This window comes from Macrobrachium nipponense, chromosome 33, assembly GCF_015104395.2.
Source record: "Macrobrachium nipponense isolate FS-2020 chromosome 33, ASM1510439v2, whole genome shotgun sequence".
Taxonomy (NCBI): Eukaryota; Metazoa; Arthropoda; class Malacostraca; order Decapoda; family Palaemonidae; genus Macrobrachium; species Macrobrachium nipponense.
Genome location: NC_087219.1, coordinates 43,472,543 through 43,492,057, shown reverse-complemented (window position 1 = coordinate 43,492,057; position 19,515 = coordinate 43,472,543). Strand labels below are relative to the sequence as shown.

At 40.5% G+C, this 19,515-nt stretch overlaps 1 protein-coding gene across 1 annotated transcript in view; it reads right to left on the bottom strand.

Moving 5' to 3' along the window:
- The window catches only part of LOC135203131 (ras-like protein 2), a 105,924-nt gene that overhangs the window by 2,619 nt on the left and 83,790 nt on the right, over nucleotides 1–19,515 (bottom strand). The window contains exon 3 of the mRNA XM_064232776.1: nucleotides 7,400–7,611. Within this exon, the coding sequence (XP_064088846.1) occupies nucleotides 7,400–7,611 (212 nt within the window). The remainder of the gene's footprint in view (nucleotides 1–7,399; nucleotides 7,612–19,515) is intronic.

Here is a 19,515-nt window from a genome sequence, read left to right as displayed (position 1 = left end):
TTGCGTGATTTGTATGATCTTGTGAATGCTCCAGTATCAGTGCTTATATGTTACTAGTGGAATTTTTTTTTTTCCAGGAAACCAGAAAGACCCAATATTGTTGTCAGGTAATGGTCAACCTTGTGGTCCTTTCATGTCACCTTTACCAATAAATCCATACTCGGTGTGTAATTCTTGCTGGGGAAATGTTGCAATTCCTTTTGCTGTGAATGTGCAGAGTAGCCTTCTCGACAAGAGCATATATTCTTGGAAGAGGAGGAGGTCCCCATGCCAAGTCCTTCCCAGTGTCTATACAGTGTTCCCCTGTATTCGCAGAGGATAGGTACCAGAACCCCCAGCGAATAGTTGATATCCCTATAAAAATACTTAAAACTGCCAATTTTGTTGGGTAAAACTCTAGAAAACCCCAATAAAAATGTTTATACCTGGTTTTTTAATGCTTTTATCATAAAAAGTTCATTTTATGATAAAAAAAAAATGGATATTTCTATAAAAAAAAAAAAAAGAAAAAAAAAAATAAATAAGGTGAATTTTCCGCAAATAAGGGGGGCATATGTTCCAGAGAGAAATCTGCAAATAAGTGAGTCTGCGAATCTGGAGTCCGCAAATATGGGGGTTCACTGTAGTGGGATTTGACTGTAGTATACTTTTGAGAATCAATTTTCATCCATAAATCATTCATGAAAAATCACAAATTCTTAGTAATTTGTATTTTTCCTAGCTATGCATACCCCAAGCTACTATCGTGGGAGAATCCTGGATGTCAATCCGGTACCGACCAGAAAAACTGGTTATTCCTTCCCCTACCCCAGCAAGGTACATGCCCCAGGGGTCGAAGACCACAACCTATGACCCAGTTGCCAGTCCTTTCCATGCCTCAGACTCCTGCGCAACCTCAGATACATGGGAAAGGTAGGGAGGGCTTAAAAACTCAGTAGTTCGGGGTAAGTATAGCTAGGAAAAATACAAATTAAGAATTTGTAATTTGTTCTGACACCGTATACTTACCCCGAACTACTATCGTAGGAGACTTAATCCTTAGGAGGCAGGAGTATCGAGGGAAGGAGAGGCCCGGTCGAAGGTTCAGAGGGCGTCTGCCCTGAGGAGGATCATCTCCGCCAGTTTAAGGCGCAGGGGAGGAAGGAGTAACTCCACCAGAACACATAAAGCAATGGTTTGTACTGTGCCGGACGTGCCCATCAAAGTCTTACCTGTCCTGACAAGTATGCTGAAGGCCCAGAGAGAAAAATGGAAGGAAGGGGGATGTTCACACTTCACAGACTCACCCACTCAAACCCACAAATCCCTTGGTGGGGCTAAACTCTGTTGACCGGCCACCACCGGACCGATCTCTAATGAGCCAAGGGACCTCCTGGTGCAGTCTTTGAGGTAATGGGCCGTAAAGGTGGACTGCCTTTTCCAAATGCCGGCATGGAGCACCTGACTGACCGCTAAGTTCCTGGAGAAGGACAGAGACGTGCCTATGCCTCTGATGTCGTAGGGCTTTGCCCCTGTGGGGGGAAGGGGGGAGGGCCTGCTCCCTTATAGGCCCTCTTGATGGTTTCCCTCAACCAGAAGGAAATGGTTTCTTCGATAATGCCTTTTTGATCCAGCCGGTAGTCATGAAAAGGTTCTGAACCTCGGGGCATAGCGGTTCCATCCTGCTAAAGTACTTCCTCACCACCTGGACTGGGCATAGGAGGTCCTTGGGATCCTCTGACTTAGGTGGAGCCGGAATGGAGAATTCTACAAACCTGTCGTCTACTACCGACAGGTTCTGGGTCTTGGCCACGAAGGAGGACACGAACCTAAGGGTGAGGTCTTTGCACCCCCTAGAGTGGGAAACTGTAGGAGAGGCCATGCAGCTTCCCCACCCTTTTGGAGGAGGCTAAGGCTAACAGGAACACAGTCTTGAGTGTGAGCTCTCTGTCTGCGTCATCCTTGAGGGGCTCAAAGGGAGGCTTCTTCAGGGTGTCCAGGACCCTAGCTATGTCCCAGCTTGGAACATTCAAGGAACTGGGGGGGGCACGCTTGTTCGAAGCCCCTAATGAGCATCTTAGCTCAATGCTGCCCTAATCCCTTCGATGGCTGCTATGGAAACCCTTGTCCTCCCTCAGGTGGACCAGGAACTCAGCAACATGAGGGATTTTGGCCCGTAGGGGTTCTAAGCCCTGCTCCCTGCACCAGGCCCCGAACAACTCCCACTTGGCCTGGTAGACTGCAGCGGAAGACTTCCTAAAGCACCCTGACATGTGGGAGGCCACCCTATGGGAGAAGCCTATCATACTTAAAAGGAGCTTGATAGCCTCCACCCATGAAGGGAGAGGGCGTCCAGGCCCTCGTGGTACCTCTTGAAGTGGGGCTGCCTTAGAAGGTCCGGCCTGCAGGGGAGCTCCCAGTGGCCCAGGATGGTCAGCTCCAGGAGATCCCGGGAACCAGTCTCTGTCTGGCCACAGGGGGGGCCACTAAGGTCATGAAGGTGCCCTTGGAGGCTCGAAGCCGATTGAGGGCCTGCCTGAGGACCTGAAAGGGGTGAACGTGTAGAGATCTAGAACATCCCAGGGGTGTTGGAATGCATCCTCCCATGCTGCCGCCAGATCCAGGACCAGGGAGCAGAAGACTGGAAGCTTGGTGTTTAGGCTTGCCGCAAACAGGTCCATGTAGAGGAATCCTCACATCCTGATCAACTCGGCTGCTACCACCGGGTGTAGGGACCATTCCACCCCCAAAACCTGTCCCTGCCTGCTCAGCCTGTCGACAATCACACTCTTCTTCCCTGGGATGAATCTTGCTGTCAGGGAGGTCCCTACGCTTTCGCCCACTCTTAAGATGGTTTCCACCAGGGCGCTTCTTGATGTAAGCTACTACGGTGGCGTTGTCGCACATTACCGCCACCCTTTTGTGCCTTACTTGTCACGAAGGCCTGGATGGCCAGCAGCTCCAACTTGTTGATATGGAGCTCCCTCTCCTGCTCTGACCATGCCCCCCCTCTCATTGCAGACTGCAGGTGGGCTCCCCAACCCTCCTTCAACGCATCCGTGAACAGGAACATCCAAGAGCGGGACCCACCAGCACTGAGCTTCTCCCATGGCTTGAGAGGGGGCAACTAGTTCTAGGGGGTTCTTGACTTCCGAGGTCCACCCATCCTTCAGGTTCCATTGGATGGGCCTCAGCTTCAGCCTGCCCTGAGGAATTAGCTTCTCCAGGGAGACGAGGTGGCCTACGAGTCTTTGCCACTCTCCCACCGGGAGGGGAGTCCCTATCAGGAAGGTTCTTGCTACTTCCCACAGGTTGGACAGGCGCTCCTTCGATGGGAAGGCCCTGGCTCTTATCATGTCCAGGTCCATCCCTAGTATACCATCCTGGCGGCAGGCTCCAGGTGAGACTTTTCCCAGTTCAGGATGATGCCCAGGTGTTTGCAAAAGGCCAGGAGATCGTCCCTCGGCTTCTTCAAGAGCTCCTTTGAGGAAGAAAGGAGTAGCGAATTGTCTAGGTACCGCAGGAGGCACATCCCCCTCTTGTGGGCCCAGGAAGACACGAGGGAGAACTCTCTCATGAAGACCTGCAGTGCCATGGACAGTTTGAAGCAGAGGGTCTTGAGCAGGTATGTGTTGTCCTCCCACCTGATGCAGAGGTACTTCCTGCTGGAGTGGTGGACCGGAATTTGGAAGCAAGCGTCCTCTTGAGGTCCAGGGACATCATGTAATCCCCTTCCCTCAAGGCTGCAAGGACCGAACGAGGGGTTTCCATCCTGAATTCCATCTTGAGGACGGAGGTGTCTATAACTGGTCTCCAACCCCCCGAAGCCTTCGCCACCAGGAAGAGGTGGCTGAAGAACCCAGGGGAGTGGTCTACTACTCACCGGAGGGCTCCCTTCTCTAACAGTCAGGACCTCCAGTCACAGTGCCTTCCCGTGACCTGGGATCCAGGGGCAGAACGCCCTGCTGTCGGGCTCACCTGTCAGGGGAGGCTTCTAGTCTAGGAAGGGGATCTGGTAACGGTCCCTGAGGACCTGGATAACTCAAGGGTCGGCTCCGAGATCCTCCCAGTCCCACCAATGTTTCAAGAGGCAACCCCCCACCCGAGGTGTCTAGAAGGGTAGGGGGCCTCGAATCCTACTTCCTCCTGGGGAAGCAGCTGCTCTTACCTCTCCGGGAGGCCAAGGGTCTGGCTCTAAACAAGGAGGTGGGGGCTGGAAGGGCCCTGGAGGAGGGCTGTGTACCCTGAGCTCCCCACTCTCCGGAGGACGAATCAAGGTTGCCTGGGGAGGGACTAGTCCCGTGTCTGGGCAGTTTGTCTGGGCTTCTGTGGGTCCTGGATCCTTCACTGCTCAGGCTGTCTGAAGGAAGAAGCAGCCCTGTATACGATGGACTCCTGGCTAGCCTTCCTCCAACACTCCAGGGCCTCCTCCACCAGCTGATCCGGGAAAAGGGACTTGCCTGAAATTGGGGCATTCCTAGGCGCCTTAACCTCCCCGTCTGGCAAACTCCTCGGGAGGCGAGCAAGAACAGAGTCCCGCCTCTCTAATGTACCCTTTATCCCTTTATGATAGATGCCGAGGCACAAATGGTAATTATTAAAGCCTGGAAAACTACTTGACCAAAATTGCAATTAGGCTCTTTCTCTAGCATTGAGAAAATCATTTCAGGATCACAAAACTGCATTAATGGTTGAATACTATTTTGAATATTAGGCTTGATCACAATTCAAAGTGGTGTGTACAAAATTGACAGCTTAGATATAGTTACTTAATGTACAGTAACTGTGGTCACTTATTTATCAAGCAACGTGATATTTTTTGGAGGCTGCAGTGAAGGCTCAAAAAATTAAAAAAAAAAAAAAAAATTTTTAAAAAGCACATGAAATTGCAGATATCCTGTTATCAGAACAGGAGCTTACAAATTATGATCATACTATGGCATAGATGAATGCTATAAAATTCTCGTTTTTAAACTCTATTCCCAAGATTCTTGATACAACAAATGACTGCATAAGCCTCTATACTGAAATAACATTATGAACTTACAGGTCAAAACAACAAAAGTAAATGCCAAATAAAACCAACTAAAATGGCTATTGGCCTTCACAATACAAGATTATAATACCATGACCAGAAATCCTAAATAATCAATACGGGATAGTCTATGCTGAAAATAATGTTGGTATACCATTAAGTATTGTTACCGCTTAATCTGAGAGATGATACTGAAGAACCCTAACCGTAATCCAACAGTTACATGAGGTGGTGCAGTGCTCATTCCAGAAACCTTAAATAATCAGAGAGCCATACAAGATGTTGCCGTGACCAGTCCGTGCCCTAAAATGTTACTTGTGAAGGACGCAGAACCTCAGACTAGAAAGCAAGCACCTTTTTGTGGGTACTGGACATAAAAGGAGATATTTAAACCATCTCCTTCTGGCTATGGGAGGTAATCTCCAAACCCTGCCCTCCACTTCCTTCTATCCCTGCTACACATGCTATTTACTGGAATTATGTTGGAATAATCCCGAAGAACTCTGTCCCCCTCTGCAGAGGTAGGAAACTGTTGGTCAGCAGCCATAGTTATGGATGAAAGGCTTATTATATAAGGATGCACCTCACAGGAAGGAGAGCTGTGTTACTGCTTCCCTTGCCATCCTATTCCATAATAGAGTTGACAGCACAAAGGTCCAAGAATACAATCTCTGTCCTGCCAGGAGCCCCAAGGATATACCTCATAAGAACAAAACACTGTTGTCTTAGGTTCAAGTATATTGCCTTTTGGATGGCCCTTGTAAAACTACAGTAGTCTTAAAAACACTGGCAGTACTGTATAGCCCAGATGTATGGGAAAGGTGATTGTCATGATCATGCTTAATTTATTCCAAAGATACAGACTAGTTTGGTACATAAATAAAATCTAGTCACTTATTTAATTCCTAATAGAGTATATTCATAGTTCCTTTTCATTTTGGTACACTAAAGCAATGGATATGAGAAGCAGTATCCATCTGATGCAGATATAGTGGTAGAACATGTAGTATGCACTAATAAAATAAAGAATACAAGTGTATTATAAATCTGACCTTGCATTCATATAGCATTTCTTTTTGCTTTGCTTGACAGGTGATGTAAGGTGTAAGCATCAGAAAGGTAAGGTGCTGAATACTGTAGTGCATCTGGTACATTTAGGATGATGAGGTCTAGTAGTATGTATTGACCTTTGTACTATATGTAAATTTTACCACAAGTTTCTCCAAGCAACTGAAAAAGCCCATGTAATATTTTTTCACATCTTTATGCTTTTTCCATGATGTCAGTTCACTAACTTGAGGCTCATGATTTTCTGATTCTGACAAAGTAATGGCCTCATTATAAACTAAACTTTTTCATCTTCAGTTTTTTACACCTCAAATTTTTTAGACGTAGTACCGTGGTAGGCATAGAATAATTAACCACTCAACTGGCACAGGAGAACTCGTCAAGACCAACTGGTATTCAATTATGTCTGATGAATTATGTATTTCATACTACAACTAACACTACTGTTGTGTCATAATGGTGAAGAATTTAGGCCTTATACTTTGGCCAGAAGTCCGAACCAGTCATCATCTTGCAATCATCATGTCATTGAACAAATATCTACATCACTGTCACCTCAAATTAAAGCTTCCAAATAGAAATTTATTTAAATTAAAGCATATATTAATTAATTGGTTCTTAGGTTACCAAAAACAATACTGCACAAAAATATTACAGCAGTTTTGGAGATTTCTTATAAACTATTATGAACATTACTTTCATACAAGATTCTATAAAAAAAATCTATGCTACTGCAAGCTACCTGTCAAAAAATAACAACAAAAATTCATACAATGGATAAAAACCATTATCATGCAGAACTGAAGCCCACATCAAGACTTTAAATTCATAGATAATATGCAACTGAAAACTTCAAAATGTCTTTAAAAATCTAATTACACTTTCGAATGGATTCCCCATCTAAGGCTTCATTTATGAACTTTTCCAAAAAAAAAAATTCAAAATCAATAAACAGCAAAACAATTACAGGCAGTCCCCAGGTTACGACGCGTTCGGCTTACGACGGTCCGAGGTTAAGGCACTTTTCAATTTTATTTATCAGAAATTATTTCCAGGGTTACGACGCCTACAATGCTCATCTGGCAGAAGAAATATGACACCAAAAATGCAAAATAATCAATATTTGAATGTTTTTTTATGCACAATGCAATAAGAATGCAGTTTACATAGTTTTGAATGCACCCAAAGCATTACAAGTAAGGTTTTCTTAGGATTTTTGGTGATGTTCTGGCTTACGACGATTTTTGGGTTACAACGCGTCTCAAGAACGGAACCCCCATCGTAACCCGAGGACTGCCTGTACTTAGATACACCTACCACTCTCTGGTGTTCCAAGTCTGCTTTGTTAGCTACCATCAGCATAGGGAATTCATCACGATCTTTCACTCTCAGAATCTGCTTGTGGAAACGGATAAGTTCCTCGAAGCTGTTCCGATCAGTTACGGAGAAGACCAAGAGGAAACCCTCGCCAGACCGCATGTACTGCTCTCTCATGGCACTGAATTCCTCCTGACCGGCTGTGTCCAAAACTGAAAAGAAGATGGTTGGATATTGCAGTACTCTTAGAGATTTATGTATGTACTTGAATAGTTCCAATTAAAATAGTATTAAAACTGAGATACCTATACAAAACATTTGATAACACTTACACAGTAATTCTGATACTTAGGAGGGGTAAAGACAGGCTCCACCTTAGTCTTCCTCAACAAAGCAAATCCAAACAGTGATACAGTACCAATTTAAGGTTCTAAGTATTAACTGAAACCTTCATACAGTCCTTGGTTACTTACTAGAAACAATTCAATTAAGCAGAGTATAAATTAATAGACGCAATGATGAATTAGTCACAACAAGCAAAACAGAATTTTAGGGGAAGCTAAATTAGAAAAATATGGCAGAGAAGAAATACTATGGAAATGAGAAAGAAGCAAGAAAATATTTTATGAATTAAAATTCACTATCTATAAATCTAGTATGATGCACAAAAGAACAACACCATCATGGAAATCATGAATACTTGTAGACTTAGACTTAGCATCAGGAACATTTTAGAGCTCTCAAGAGTCCCCAATCTTTCCCACTACATCCACTCATCATGTCTTTCCAAATTTCACATATATAGGTAAAAGAAGGAATAAAGTACAACGAAAATTACCATTCATATCAATTGACATGCCTTTGGAGTACAGTATTACCCAAAAAGATCACAATACTGACAATGGAAACACTGAAGCAAAATATGTCACTCCAACTAACCTGAAATTCAGGTACTGTATATATATATATATATATGTGTGATGTAATTTAAATTTATAGTATAATCAAATTTCGTATAATTAATGAGAAATATGTGATAAGTCTACTTATGTATTAATATACTAGTATCATATGTACAGACTCTGATACCCTACTGTATTCAAAACATCTAGATAACAACTAGACACATCACAATATAAGTGCCTGACTGTAAAAGCTATGCTTTTGCATAAATAATACACACATTAAAACGATAGAAGAACGAAAATCATAGCTGTACCTAGTATTCTTAACTTTAGATAAACAATGAGAAAATACACATCTGGATAGAACTATATCATTAAAAATTACTGACAGAATTTATTGCTTTGTGTAATGAAAATCAAGTATACTCTATATATTTCCACAGACCTTATTTCTTGCACTCCTATAACAATATTTGAATTCAAATTCGACAACACAACCATAAAAATATAATTGTTCTTTGAATAAAAGTAAGTTGATGAAAAACAGTAATAAAAAAAAAAAAATTCTTGAAGTCCTCCAAGAATGATTTCCTGAGCTGCAGTTATGTGAAGTCTTTTCTCCGTGCAAGGGCATTAGAGATAGGGCACTCGTCTTACATGTGATCAAACTTTAAGTAAAATCCAGTCTAGTTTGAAATTTAATAGCCATTTTTCCAACTGAAAGAAAGGGGAGCACTGGAAAGAAGTCGGCAAGAAAAATATGGATGATCTGTGGCAAGCCAAAAACCCACCAGCTTTTTTTCATTCTAAATTGTCAACAATCTATGATTACAGAAAATGAATGCAAACAAGTAGAAGGATGCTAGATTCAACAAAACAACCGCTGTTCTGTGACTACAGACAAAAGGACATCAGTGCAGGAGAGAATTAAGAAGATAAGAGTATACAGAGTAAAATAGATGGGAAGGACAGACCCATTTGTTTTTTGTGGTCTCGTAGGATTTCAGCTTTTTCTTATACTTGGGGAAGTGTAGCACCCCATGCAGGCACTTTTTAGGATTTATTTTGATCCAAAGAGGAAAATTGGAAGTTACCAGTTCACTAACCTAAGAATGCAAGAACCTGATAAATGTCCACAACAATATAGCTTTCCTCAAGTCAATCCTCAAGAAATGACAAATATAAATCCTAAATATATTTGCATGTTGAGTCCTTTACTTTACTTTATTCTTCTTATCTTTTTCCTTTGTTATCTGCAGCTTTTCTCTAGTTCCAAATAGTCATTCTGTTCTGTGGAAGCTAGGAGGTCAAAATTGGTCGTTCTGTTTTGATTACTACTATGTGTAGACATTATTTTAATCAAATGTAATAACAAAAGAAGCAAACACACTCATTCTTTTATGTCAGAAGTTTCAACAGACCAGTGGCATGGTTGGTATGATGTTGGCGTCCCACCTCGGTGGTCACGAGTTCGATTCCCGGCCATTCCATTGAGGAGTGAGAGAGGTGTATTCCTGGTGATAAAAGTTCACTCTCGACGTGGTTCGGAAGTCACGTAAAGTCGTTGGTCCCTTTGCTGAATAACCAATGGTTCCATGCAACGTAAAAACACCATACAAACAAACCAATACCCAACGATGAAGTCAATTTTGGCAAGTTGTTTGTTTTGGACACCCTGACCATAGGAACCAAGACAGTCAGCATGCATCATCCCCCAGATTTGTAAGGCCACCTTCACAGAAATTGAGGTGTGATATTGTGCATTACGTATTACTTTACAAAAACAATCCATGAAATATAGCATAAATTGTTTAACAAAATTATCCTTCATATATTGTATCATTTATTCTTCGTCCAAAATACCTCTCCATAAATTACATTTTCTCTGTAAATAATTCATAAAATACTATACATAATAATTTGCATAGAACAAATGAAATATGACTCATTAATTTTTACTTAAAAACCAAACCTTGAAATACTGGAATTATTTTTCGTCCTTGGGCAATTCCTCCAAAAAATGTTCAGTAATACTGTACTTTTTTTTTTCTTTCTTTTTTTTTCCTCCCAGGTTCCTTTTCAGGGATCTAGGGATCGTGCCTAGTGTTGTTCGCTATGATATGGGTACAATTTTCACTCGCATATCCCATATCCTTCTTATTTTTATTTTCAGGTCCTGATACTTCTCAATCTTATTATCATTATTATTATTTCACAAAACTATGAAATGCGTCCGCAATATGCTTCAGGAGTAAGTGGGTACGGCCAACGGTTTCCATTCTCAGAATTCTACATTTTCTCCCTCATTCAATAACTTTGTCCCTTACCTCTCTTGACTGGCTTTACTTTACCTTACCTTAAGTAAAACAACAAATCGATGCAAATTTCCAGAGTTATTAGTCAGTCAGTCCTCCTCTCCGGTTGCTGTATAATACTCACCAAGCATCTCTGCACCTTTACATTGTTAATTAATTAGCCTCGGTTCGTTTGATGACAGTTTATTTCCATTTACAGCCAACCTTTACAATCCACGAGCAGCTGCTTTCTCGATCCTTCCCATCTCCTTCGGGGTCAAAACCTACTTTGTTTCACTTAGGTTTTGTTGATGACACTGACTTGATAGGGCATTCACTCTCCCGGCCCACTGGCCTCTATATTTAATCAGAAAATGCCGTGGCGCCAAAGAAGTTGAGTAATAAAACATGAGCGAAACAGAACGCAACAGCAGAATTATATTCTAGGCGAACGGCCTCCAGTGAAGTGATGAAAGACTATTGTCTCAAAAGCAGTGTAACAGGTGCAATTACATAATGAAAAATTGCATCAAGATTTCTATTTATAAGGATAAATGCAACAACCCTATTTAAAAAATGCACTTAACCTAGGATCACCGGAACTCCTAAAACCAAAATTAAAATGGTAACATCTATAAAAGCCTTCAAAAAGTATAATAAAACGATCTCTATGAATGGAACTACTCGATAAAGCACCAACTAAACTGAGTCAATGGAAGTCATAAATTTCATCTGTGAAAATAGCTTATAATATAAAACTAAAAATTAATTTGGGATGAGAGTTCCTCAAAACCAAAAATAAAAATTAGTTTGAGTGTTAAAATTTTTGTAGAAAAAATCAAATATGCAATTAAAACATTACACGATAAAGAACACAATCAACTACGTAACAGGACTACTTTAAATGAGCTAAAAAAAAAAAAAAGGCCAAATTGTGACGACAAACTAACAGCTGTACGATTCGAGGAAGCTTACATTTAGAACAATTACGTCCACACACAAGCAGGGACAATTAATAACGATGACAGCAAATCATAACACCACCTAATACTAAGCTCCTTGCGTTCAAGGTCAAACTCCAGCTTCACTGTGAAGTCTTTTTTTCTTACTTTCCCTTCCAGCATTTACTGTGAAGCATTCTGGAGTCATTTTTTTCCCTACTTTCCCTTAATTATTCAGACTTCCTCTTTTAACTATTTTTGGATAGTCAATTATATGCGATTTTGTTTATTTTCTGCCGTTTTTTTATCGGTCTCCTACCATATGTACCTTCTTTTAGGGCCGTTGCTCTCTTCCGCATAATAATAATAATAGTTTATTGGTTTCCGTAGCGGTAAAGCATCTAATGTACATTTCATATATATCCCAAGCAATGCCATCAAGAAATTTAAAACAAAACTTTTTTTTCTCTCTTCCGAAGAAGTAAAAGCTTTAAATGTTTCAAGCCAACTGCTGTTAATACATGAACCACACGTTGTAATCATTGCTATAACATGAATAAAAAGTCACAATTTTCTCATCAACACCTGTAAGATTTAAAAGTTGAAGAAATTCCTACAATACAAGTAAAAAGTAGCAGACATTTCATCTCAAATCGTCAAGTTGCAACAATTTCTAACCAAGCAAAAAGTTGTCAATAGGCAAACACCCTGAGCTGAAATTTACAGACATTCTTACAACAAAATTCCAACCTTACAAGCATTCTTGCGTAGAAACCTTAGGAAAAAATCTTTAAAACTAGTTTTAAAAATATGGAGAGAAAATACCAAGACGTCTGAGAGAGATCTGGTTCGAAAAAGACTTTAAGGAGCTTGGGGTAGCGTGCATTAGTTAGTGAGCGAGAGAGAGAGAGAGAGAGAGAGAGATTCAGCAGAGCTTGGGGGTAGCGTGCAATAAAGTTAAGAGCAGGATGGCTGGGTGAGGGGTAGTCTTAGGGGTTAGGGCAGACCCTAACAGCTGCAGCTCATAAACAAGGCAATCCATGAAACCTTTCTCCATCTCAACGTTCAAGATACAGCACAGCACCAATTTCATCTGACCCTCCCTCCCTCCGCACACGCCCACCCACCCACCCAACCATTCGCCACCTCTTCCTCCCAGCGACAAGACCGTCCAACCCCCTCTCTCCTCCAACCATCTCTCGGCGCATTTTTATATGTCAATCAGCATGACCTTAGGGTCAGCGACTTTCAGTTAAATTGAGGGCTGAGAATCTTGAAATATTTAAACTAACATGGCCAACTTTTCCTAAGGGGCCGCGTGGCACCCACCAGGTCACAAATTCTCACATTTATAAAGCTGAGATCGGGAATAACTATGGGGTTGATGACCATCTCGGCGACTTCGTAACCGTCAACCGCAAGGCTATGCAACTGTTTCTATTGTCCCAAGTCCTTTCCATTTCTCGTTTCGGATGGATTAGAACTGAACCAGCCGCCGGTTGACTGAAAAGAGGAAAGGAACTTCAGTGCGTAATGGAGAGAGTAAACGAATGGAAAAAATGAGCGAACGAAAAAGTGTAACAAGCTCATTCTTTTTATAGCCACGTGTGACCTTTACTTTTTTTTAACTACTTAAGGCCATCTGTCAACTGGCCCCGAAGAAAAAATGAGGAACGGGGGTAGCTTGCTTTGCGGGAAATAGAGAAACTGAAGTACATCAGAGATGAAAAAGAGCTGATCATACCTACTTGTTACATTTTCTCTTAATCTCTCCACTGGAAATAACTTTTCTATTTGTCATACTTCAAACTACAGAAGATCTGCTTCTTTCGGAGTTTACGCACGTTTATTTTTCCTTCCTTCTTTTAATGACCTCTTTCGCTTTCGTATCTGACCACACAACATTAATAATTAAACAGCATACTAAGGTCACATGATATAAAATTAAAAATTACTGCAGCCCATTGCAAAGTTCATGAAATCAATTTTGATGAAAAATACGCCCTATAATTTTATTGTAACAGGTAATAATACCTTTCCAACAATTAAACGAGATATTTTTTTAGGCTTCTTTTAACTGCTTGATACTCTTCCCTCCCATCTACGGCATGAGTTTGGAGGTGTCATTATGATTCCCACGATTCCTGTAACATTTCATATGGAGTTAGGCAGCATTCCAATTCTTCCAACATCACTTTTATATATTTAGAGTCCTTGAGACCTGGCTACACAAAGACATCAGCGGCATTATTATTATTATTATTATTATTATTCCGAAGATGAGGAACAGGGTCATCTTTCATGAAGACGAGGTCTATCATAACAGACAGTTCGAACTTACAAATCTGATTTTAAAAAAACTATAGCATTTTGTATATCTTGCAGCTTATTTCATTCTAGGCCCTTCAAGCCTCCATTTGAAAAAGGTATTAAAACAAGTGATGTACTTCGATGACACGTGTCCGTCTTGCAGCCGCTGTATAATACCCCACGCTGCTTTTAACGATACTTCTCAAGTTGCCCTGCTGCAGCAGCAGCAACCTCTTACAGAGCGACATTAACCAAGAGGGCAGAGGGAGCTGCTTAAGCCCAAGACACTTGTTGGTGGGGAGGGGAATGGAAAAGGGGACATATCGGTTGCTCTGCCGATGCAAGATAATGCTAATGCACCACAGGTCGCGCCTAAAGTGGAGCCTTATCGCGTACGATATATAAGCCGCTACAGACTCTGAAAAAGGAGGTACACGTGTTTTTCCCCTTAATGAACTCTTGGTTCTTTGGCTTTTAATTTCTTAATGATAAAAGATGGCGGGGCTATCAACGGGTATCCTCGTCGAGCTCAGCTTTCAAGGAAAGAGCAGATTTAATATAAAACAAGGCGTGATCCTACCTCCAGCTTACTCGGGACGCGTGCAAGATTTTCCCCTCACACATAAGTTTTAAATATTATATTCCTAACTTTTACCGTGAATTAAAACTTGCTAAAATCTACAGTCGAATAGAGCCTTGTTTCACCAACGAAAATTAAAATAAATGGGCTATATTTTGTTAGACGTAATGTTTCTGTCCTGTTTAACATCCACATTATTTATTTACTTTTTTTTACATTTTCATTCTAATAAACAAATCGTAAATATCCTATCCTAAAATTCGTGTACCTAACTCAACGCGAAATACCTTCTTCAAACTTTTCTACGCTCTTCCATAGACCTTTCCTGCAACCCCCTCCCCCCTTCGAGGAAGAAGATGAGCAACAAAGCGAAAAGACGACTGAGTTTCAAACGATACTGGCGTTAGATTAAGTATGCGGCAATTCTTCCAATGCAAGTAACATGCCTTCGCATCTTTTATATCGGAACACAATTGCTTTTGCGGTTAAACTCCATCACCCCCCCTCCCCCACTTTCATTGTGATCTAGGTAGGACATTAGCTCTTTCCAGCTAAATATGAATACATATTTTCATTTATTTATTTATTGGTTACGTTATTATCTTGATCATCCATAATTGATGCTCACTTACGAAAAGGTGGTCACCCATCCAGCCACTGACAATGTTACTCAAGTTTTTACTTACAAGCCATTGAAATTCATACTCTACGAAGAACTTTCGGGATTGCAGTACTGTAAATAGATTTCGGAAGTATTAATAAATACAACACAAGCACACACACCCCCATATATGTGTGTGTGTGTGTGTGTGAGAGTATAAGTTGAACTCACATAATAAGGTATTCGGCGAAGGAAATAATAATGAAGCAATTGTTACGAGGAGTGGAAAGTAAGATGGAAAAGAATATGAGAGGAGATATAGTAAAAGAAATAAAAGGAGCTGCAGCTAGGGACCGAAGGGACGTGGCAATGAACCTACGTCATGCATACAGTGCACCGCGCGAGGTTCACTGATGGCACTACCTCCCCTACGGAATATATACATTTTAGTGTCGATAAACTGCAACCGCTATGGTATGGTGAAGCAATTAGGTCTAGTGAGTCCTCGTGCGCGGCTACAAATCTTGATTAAGACTGGTAGTTTCTTCTTCGTTTACTATCGCATATATATATACATATATATATATATATATAAATATATAATATATATATATATATATATATATATATAGATATATATATATATATATATATATATATATATATATATATATACTAATATAAATTATTTATAATATATAATACACACACACACCACACACAAAGTGTTTTCAATGCTGGCGGCATTAGAGAAAGATTTACAGAGAGAGAGAGAGAGAGAGAACCCGGGCATAATACACGACCACCATACGCTACTTGCCAACCGCTTTCTTTTCAAAACATCCTATTTAAACCCAATTAGCCCTCTAGGCAGGTAAAGCAGGCTCTTAAAAATTACCTCTCTCTCTCTCTCTCTCTCTCTCTCTCTCTCTCTCTTCTCTCTCTCTCTCTCTCTCTCTCTCAGTTCGTTTGAAAAATCTTCGTTAAATTTTGATTACGAAATATCACTAGTTTAACAAAAGCCAGTCTATCTATCTACCTAGCTGCACACATATATACATTTACATATATACATAAATATACTATGTATATATATATATATATATATATATATATATATATATGTGTGTGTGTGTGTGTGTGTTTGTTTTAGCTAGATAGATGGACTGGCTTTAAACTTAGAAATGATATTTCGTTAATCAAAATCTGGCGGAGATTTTTCAAACGAACAGAGAGAGAGAGAGAGAGAGAGAGAGAGAGTGTACCCTTCCCCCTTTCTCAGTACACACTTAGCAATGACCTCACGAAGGCCACCTGGCATCGAGTATCCCAAGGAAGAAAAGGCAGCAGATTCTTTTGTTTGTTCCTTCGCTTTTTATAAGAGTTATTTCATTCTTGCGAATTCAGTCCAACTTTTTGTTTTCTCTTTCTTTCTATTCTTCTTGAGACCTAGGAGAGATGTAGCCGTCTACTGCCTGTCCCGTAGGACGTAAGATATTATTTAGCACAAACAAATACATAAAAGCGTCAGAGAAGGCTCGGTATTTTTCTTGGTATTTACGAGGACAGGTATTGTGGAAGCGAGGTGTATTAGCGTTATGAATTTGGACGCACACCGTGACCACTGCATGCTCGGCGGAGCCACAGGCTTTACAGTTCGAAGCAGTGGTGAATGATTTTTAATAAGAATCTAAAGCGAAACACTTGAAAATTGGGATAAATAAATCAGCCAACCGACCCGAATCTCTCGTGATTTGCTAAAACAGCATTTGAAAGCTTACAATTCCACAAACAATCAAGTACACATACGTCTTAAGAAGAAGACGCGAGTTTCCAAATTGCAACTGCGACTTATTCCAAAATGAGAACTTACAAACAATGACTTTCAACCAACCGACCAAAGAATGACCTCTCGTGGTTTGAGAAGACGCCATTTGAATGCTGACGATTCTACAAATACACGTATACACGTTGCAGAAGACACGGATTTCAAAGTCTGTCCTGGCAAGCTATTCCACACACAAACGTACTGTATAACCCAAAATGAGAACGACTTTAAAACCCAACTGAAAGTGACATAACACCTGTGGAAGGAGGAGAGACTAAACATAGACGTATATCATCAGCTCTGTTCCTTTTGATTAGCGTCCCGTTTCATATCTTCCTTTCCTTCACGCCCAATTTAAGGTGCAAAATGCAACCGGAATGCTGACCAGGGTGGCTTTTACTCTCAATACCATTTCAATATCTCTCAGCATTAGTTAATCTAAAAGCAAAGTAGCTCCTGAAATGCTTCCCTGCCGCTCTCTTTAATGATTTTAATCCTTATAAAATCTTCACGAAAAAATAAACTTTGTCTTTTGTGAGTTCGCAGAAAAAAAAAACAGAACATTTGTCCAACTGACTAAGAATAATTCATATAATCAAATATGTGATTTTCGGTCGAAATGCGCATGCGCAGACGCTTCTAAAAACGTCTTTCAGTCAATTCATATAGTTTTTTATTTAATCTTTTTGAAGCACAGAGGTAATACGAATATTTACGATTGATAATTATACGTGTGCACAGTAGCTGTTAATCAATTTTATTATTAAACCGTCCAACGTACATTTCAAATTAGAAAACTTTGTTTCAAATTTGTGGGAAAATCACACGCATGCGCAATAGCTTTTCAATCAAATTTACCTTTCATTCATCTCTTCGTATCTTATCTTCTCCAACGCCAACCCCTCTCCCCCATCCCCACCCCTCCCCTTCTAACTTTGCCTTGCCAAGTCAAGCATATTCAACGCCCCCATGCGGCCTTTGCGCCCGACACTTTCCTTTGATTCGTTCAACATTCTAATAAATTTATGAGAAGTTTCAACACGCGGGATATTTGTGCATATATACACAAGGGGGGGAAGGGAGATAGGGGGTGAAGGAAGGGGGGCGGTGAGATAGTCTAAATGCTGCCCTGGGGATGAGAGGCAAACATCGCTATTAAAATGAAGATTGGAATCGTTCTGAAGGGAAGCAATGTGTGGACGACAGATACAGGTGTACAAAAAAGAAAAAAAAAAAAGAAAAAAAAAATTGGCAGGTCATATGTCCTTAAGAGATCTCGAATCAATATTCCTAACATGGCAGTAATGTTCCACTACTACAAACGTCAAGACATAAATACTAAAGGAGCGAAAATTACTCTAGGAACTTTAAAAAAAAAAAAAAATTTAATTACAAAGAACCGAGAATATCGTTTCCAGCTGTCATCATCACTGATCTTCTTGAAGAGAGAGAGAGAGAGAGAGAGAGAGAGAGAGAGAGAGAGAGAGAGAGAGAGAGAGAGAGAGAGAGAAGGAAAACAAGGGACCCTAATCCCTTCCTTCCTTGAAGAGATCATCTCTTAACATCGGGAAATGGAATGAATGAAAGTACTCTTTGTCGATGAAGCGAAGTATACCCTACAGTTAAAAGAAGCCATTATAAGGAATCGCTTGCTTATGTAAGAAACAATCAAGTGGACTGTCAAGTAAAATAAAAAATATTGAGTTATGAAAAGTCGTTATAAGGTGCGATAACGTGTTAAAAAGGTCATCTTATCGGTTGGAAATGTTATCTGCAGGATTTAAGAAGCGATTTGCTTGGCCCAAGCAAGCCTTCCGCTATATTCAAAATGTCATCTCCTAGATTGAAAACAGGCAGCCTGGGGTAATAAACAAGGTCTTCTGCTGGGTTTTAGTAGGTCATTATATCTGCCAAACGAAGTATTCAAAGAGGCTGGGGTATAAAAGGTCACTTGTTGGGTTAAACCAAGTAGTTTAAAGTGTAATCAGGTATGTCAATTTTTTCTTTTTTTAATGACATTTGTACAATTTACATTTGTCAGCCACTTTGGTTCAGATTGTCTCAAGTTCTGCTTAAAATATTTATATCTGTAGAGTTGGAACAGTCTGTGGAGAAACAACAGTATCTTGGTATAATATATATATATATAGATAATATATATATATATATAAATATATATATATATATATATATAGACACATCGAGCTATAAATGTCCTTTAATATCCTATTCAACTCTACCCCGGAATTAATATATTTTCATATATGTTAACAGAAGGTAGAGTGAATTGGGTATTAAAGAAAATTTGTAGCTCGATGTATGTATATGAAACACGGTGATAAAAATTCATGTGTGTGTACATATTATAGCGACTTGTGTCAACCAATAAAAAACAAGGTCAAGAACAGGAGGGAGGGGTTACAACGTGACTATAAGCGAACGCAAAACACACGCATGTACTAACACTAAAGTTCCTCAAAAGACTATAACAACTCTCCCCCCCTCCCCCACAGAAACAACTCTCTCTCAAACGAACAGGTCTGTCCCTACGAAAGCACTTCCCCTTCCAGATAACAAACTCGTCCCTCTGAAAGCTCTCTCTCTCTCTCTCTCGTCTTCTTCTTCTCTCTCTCTCTCTCTCTGTAAAGTTCCCGTAT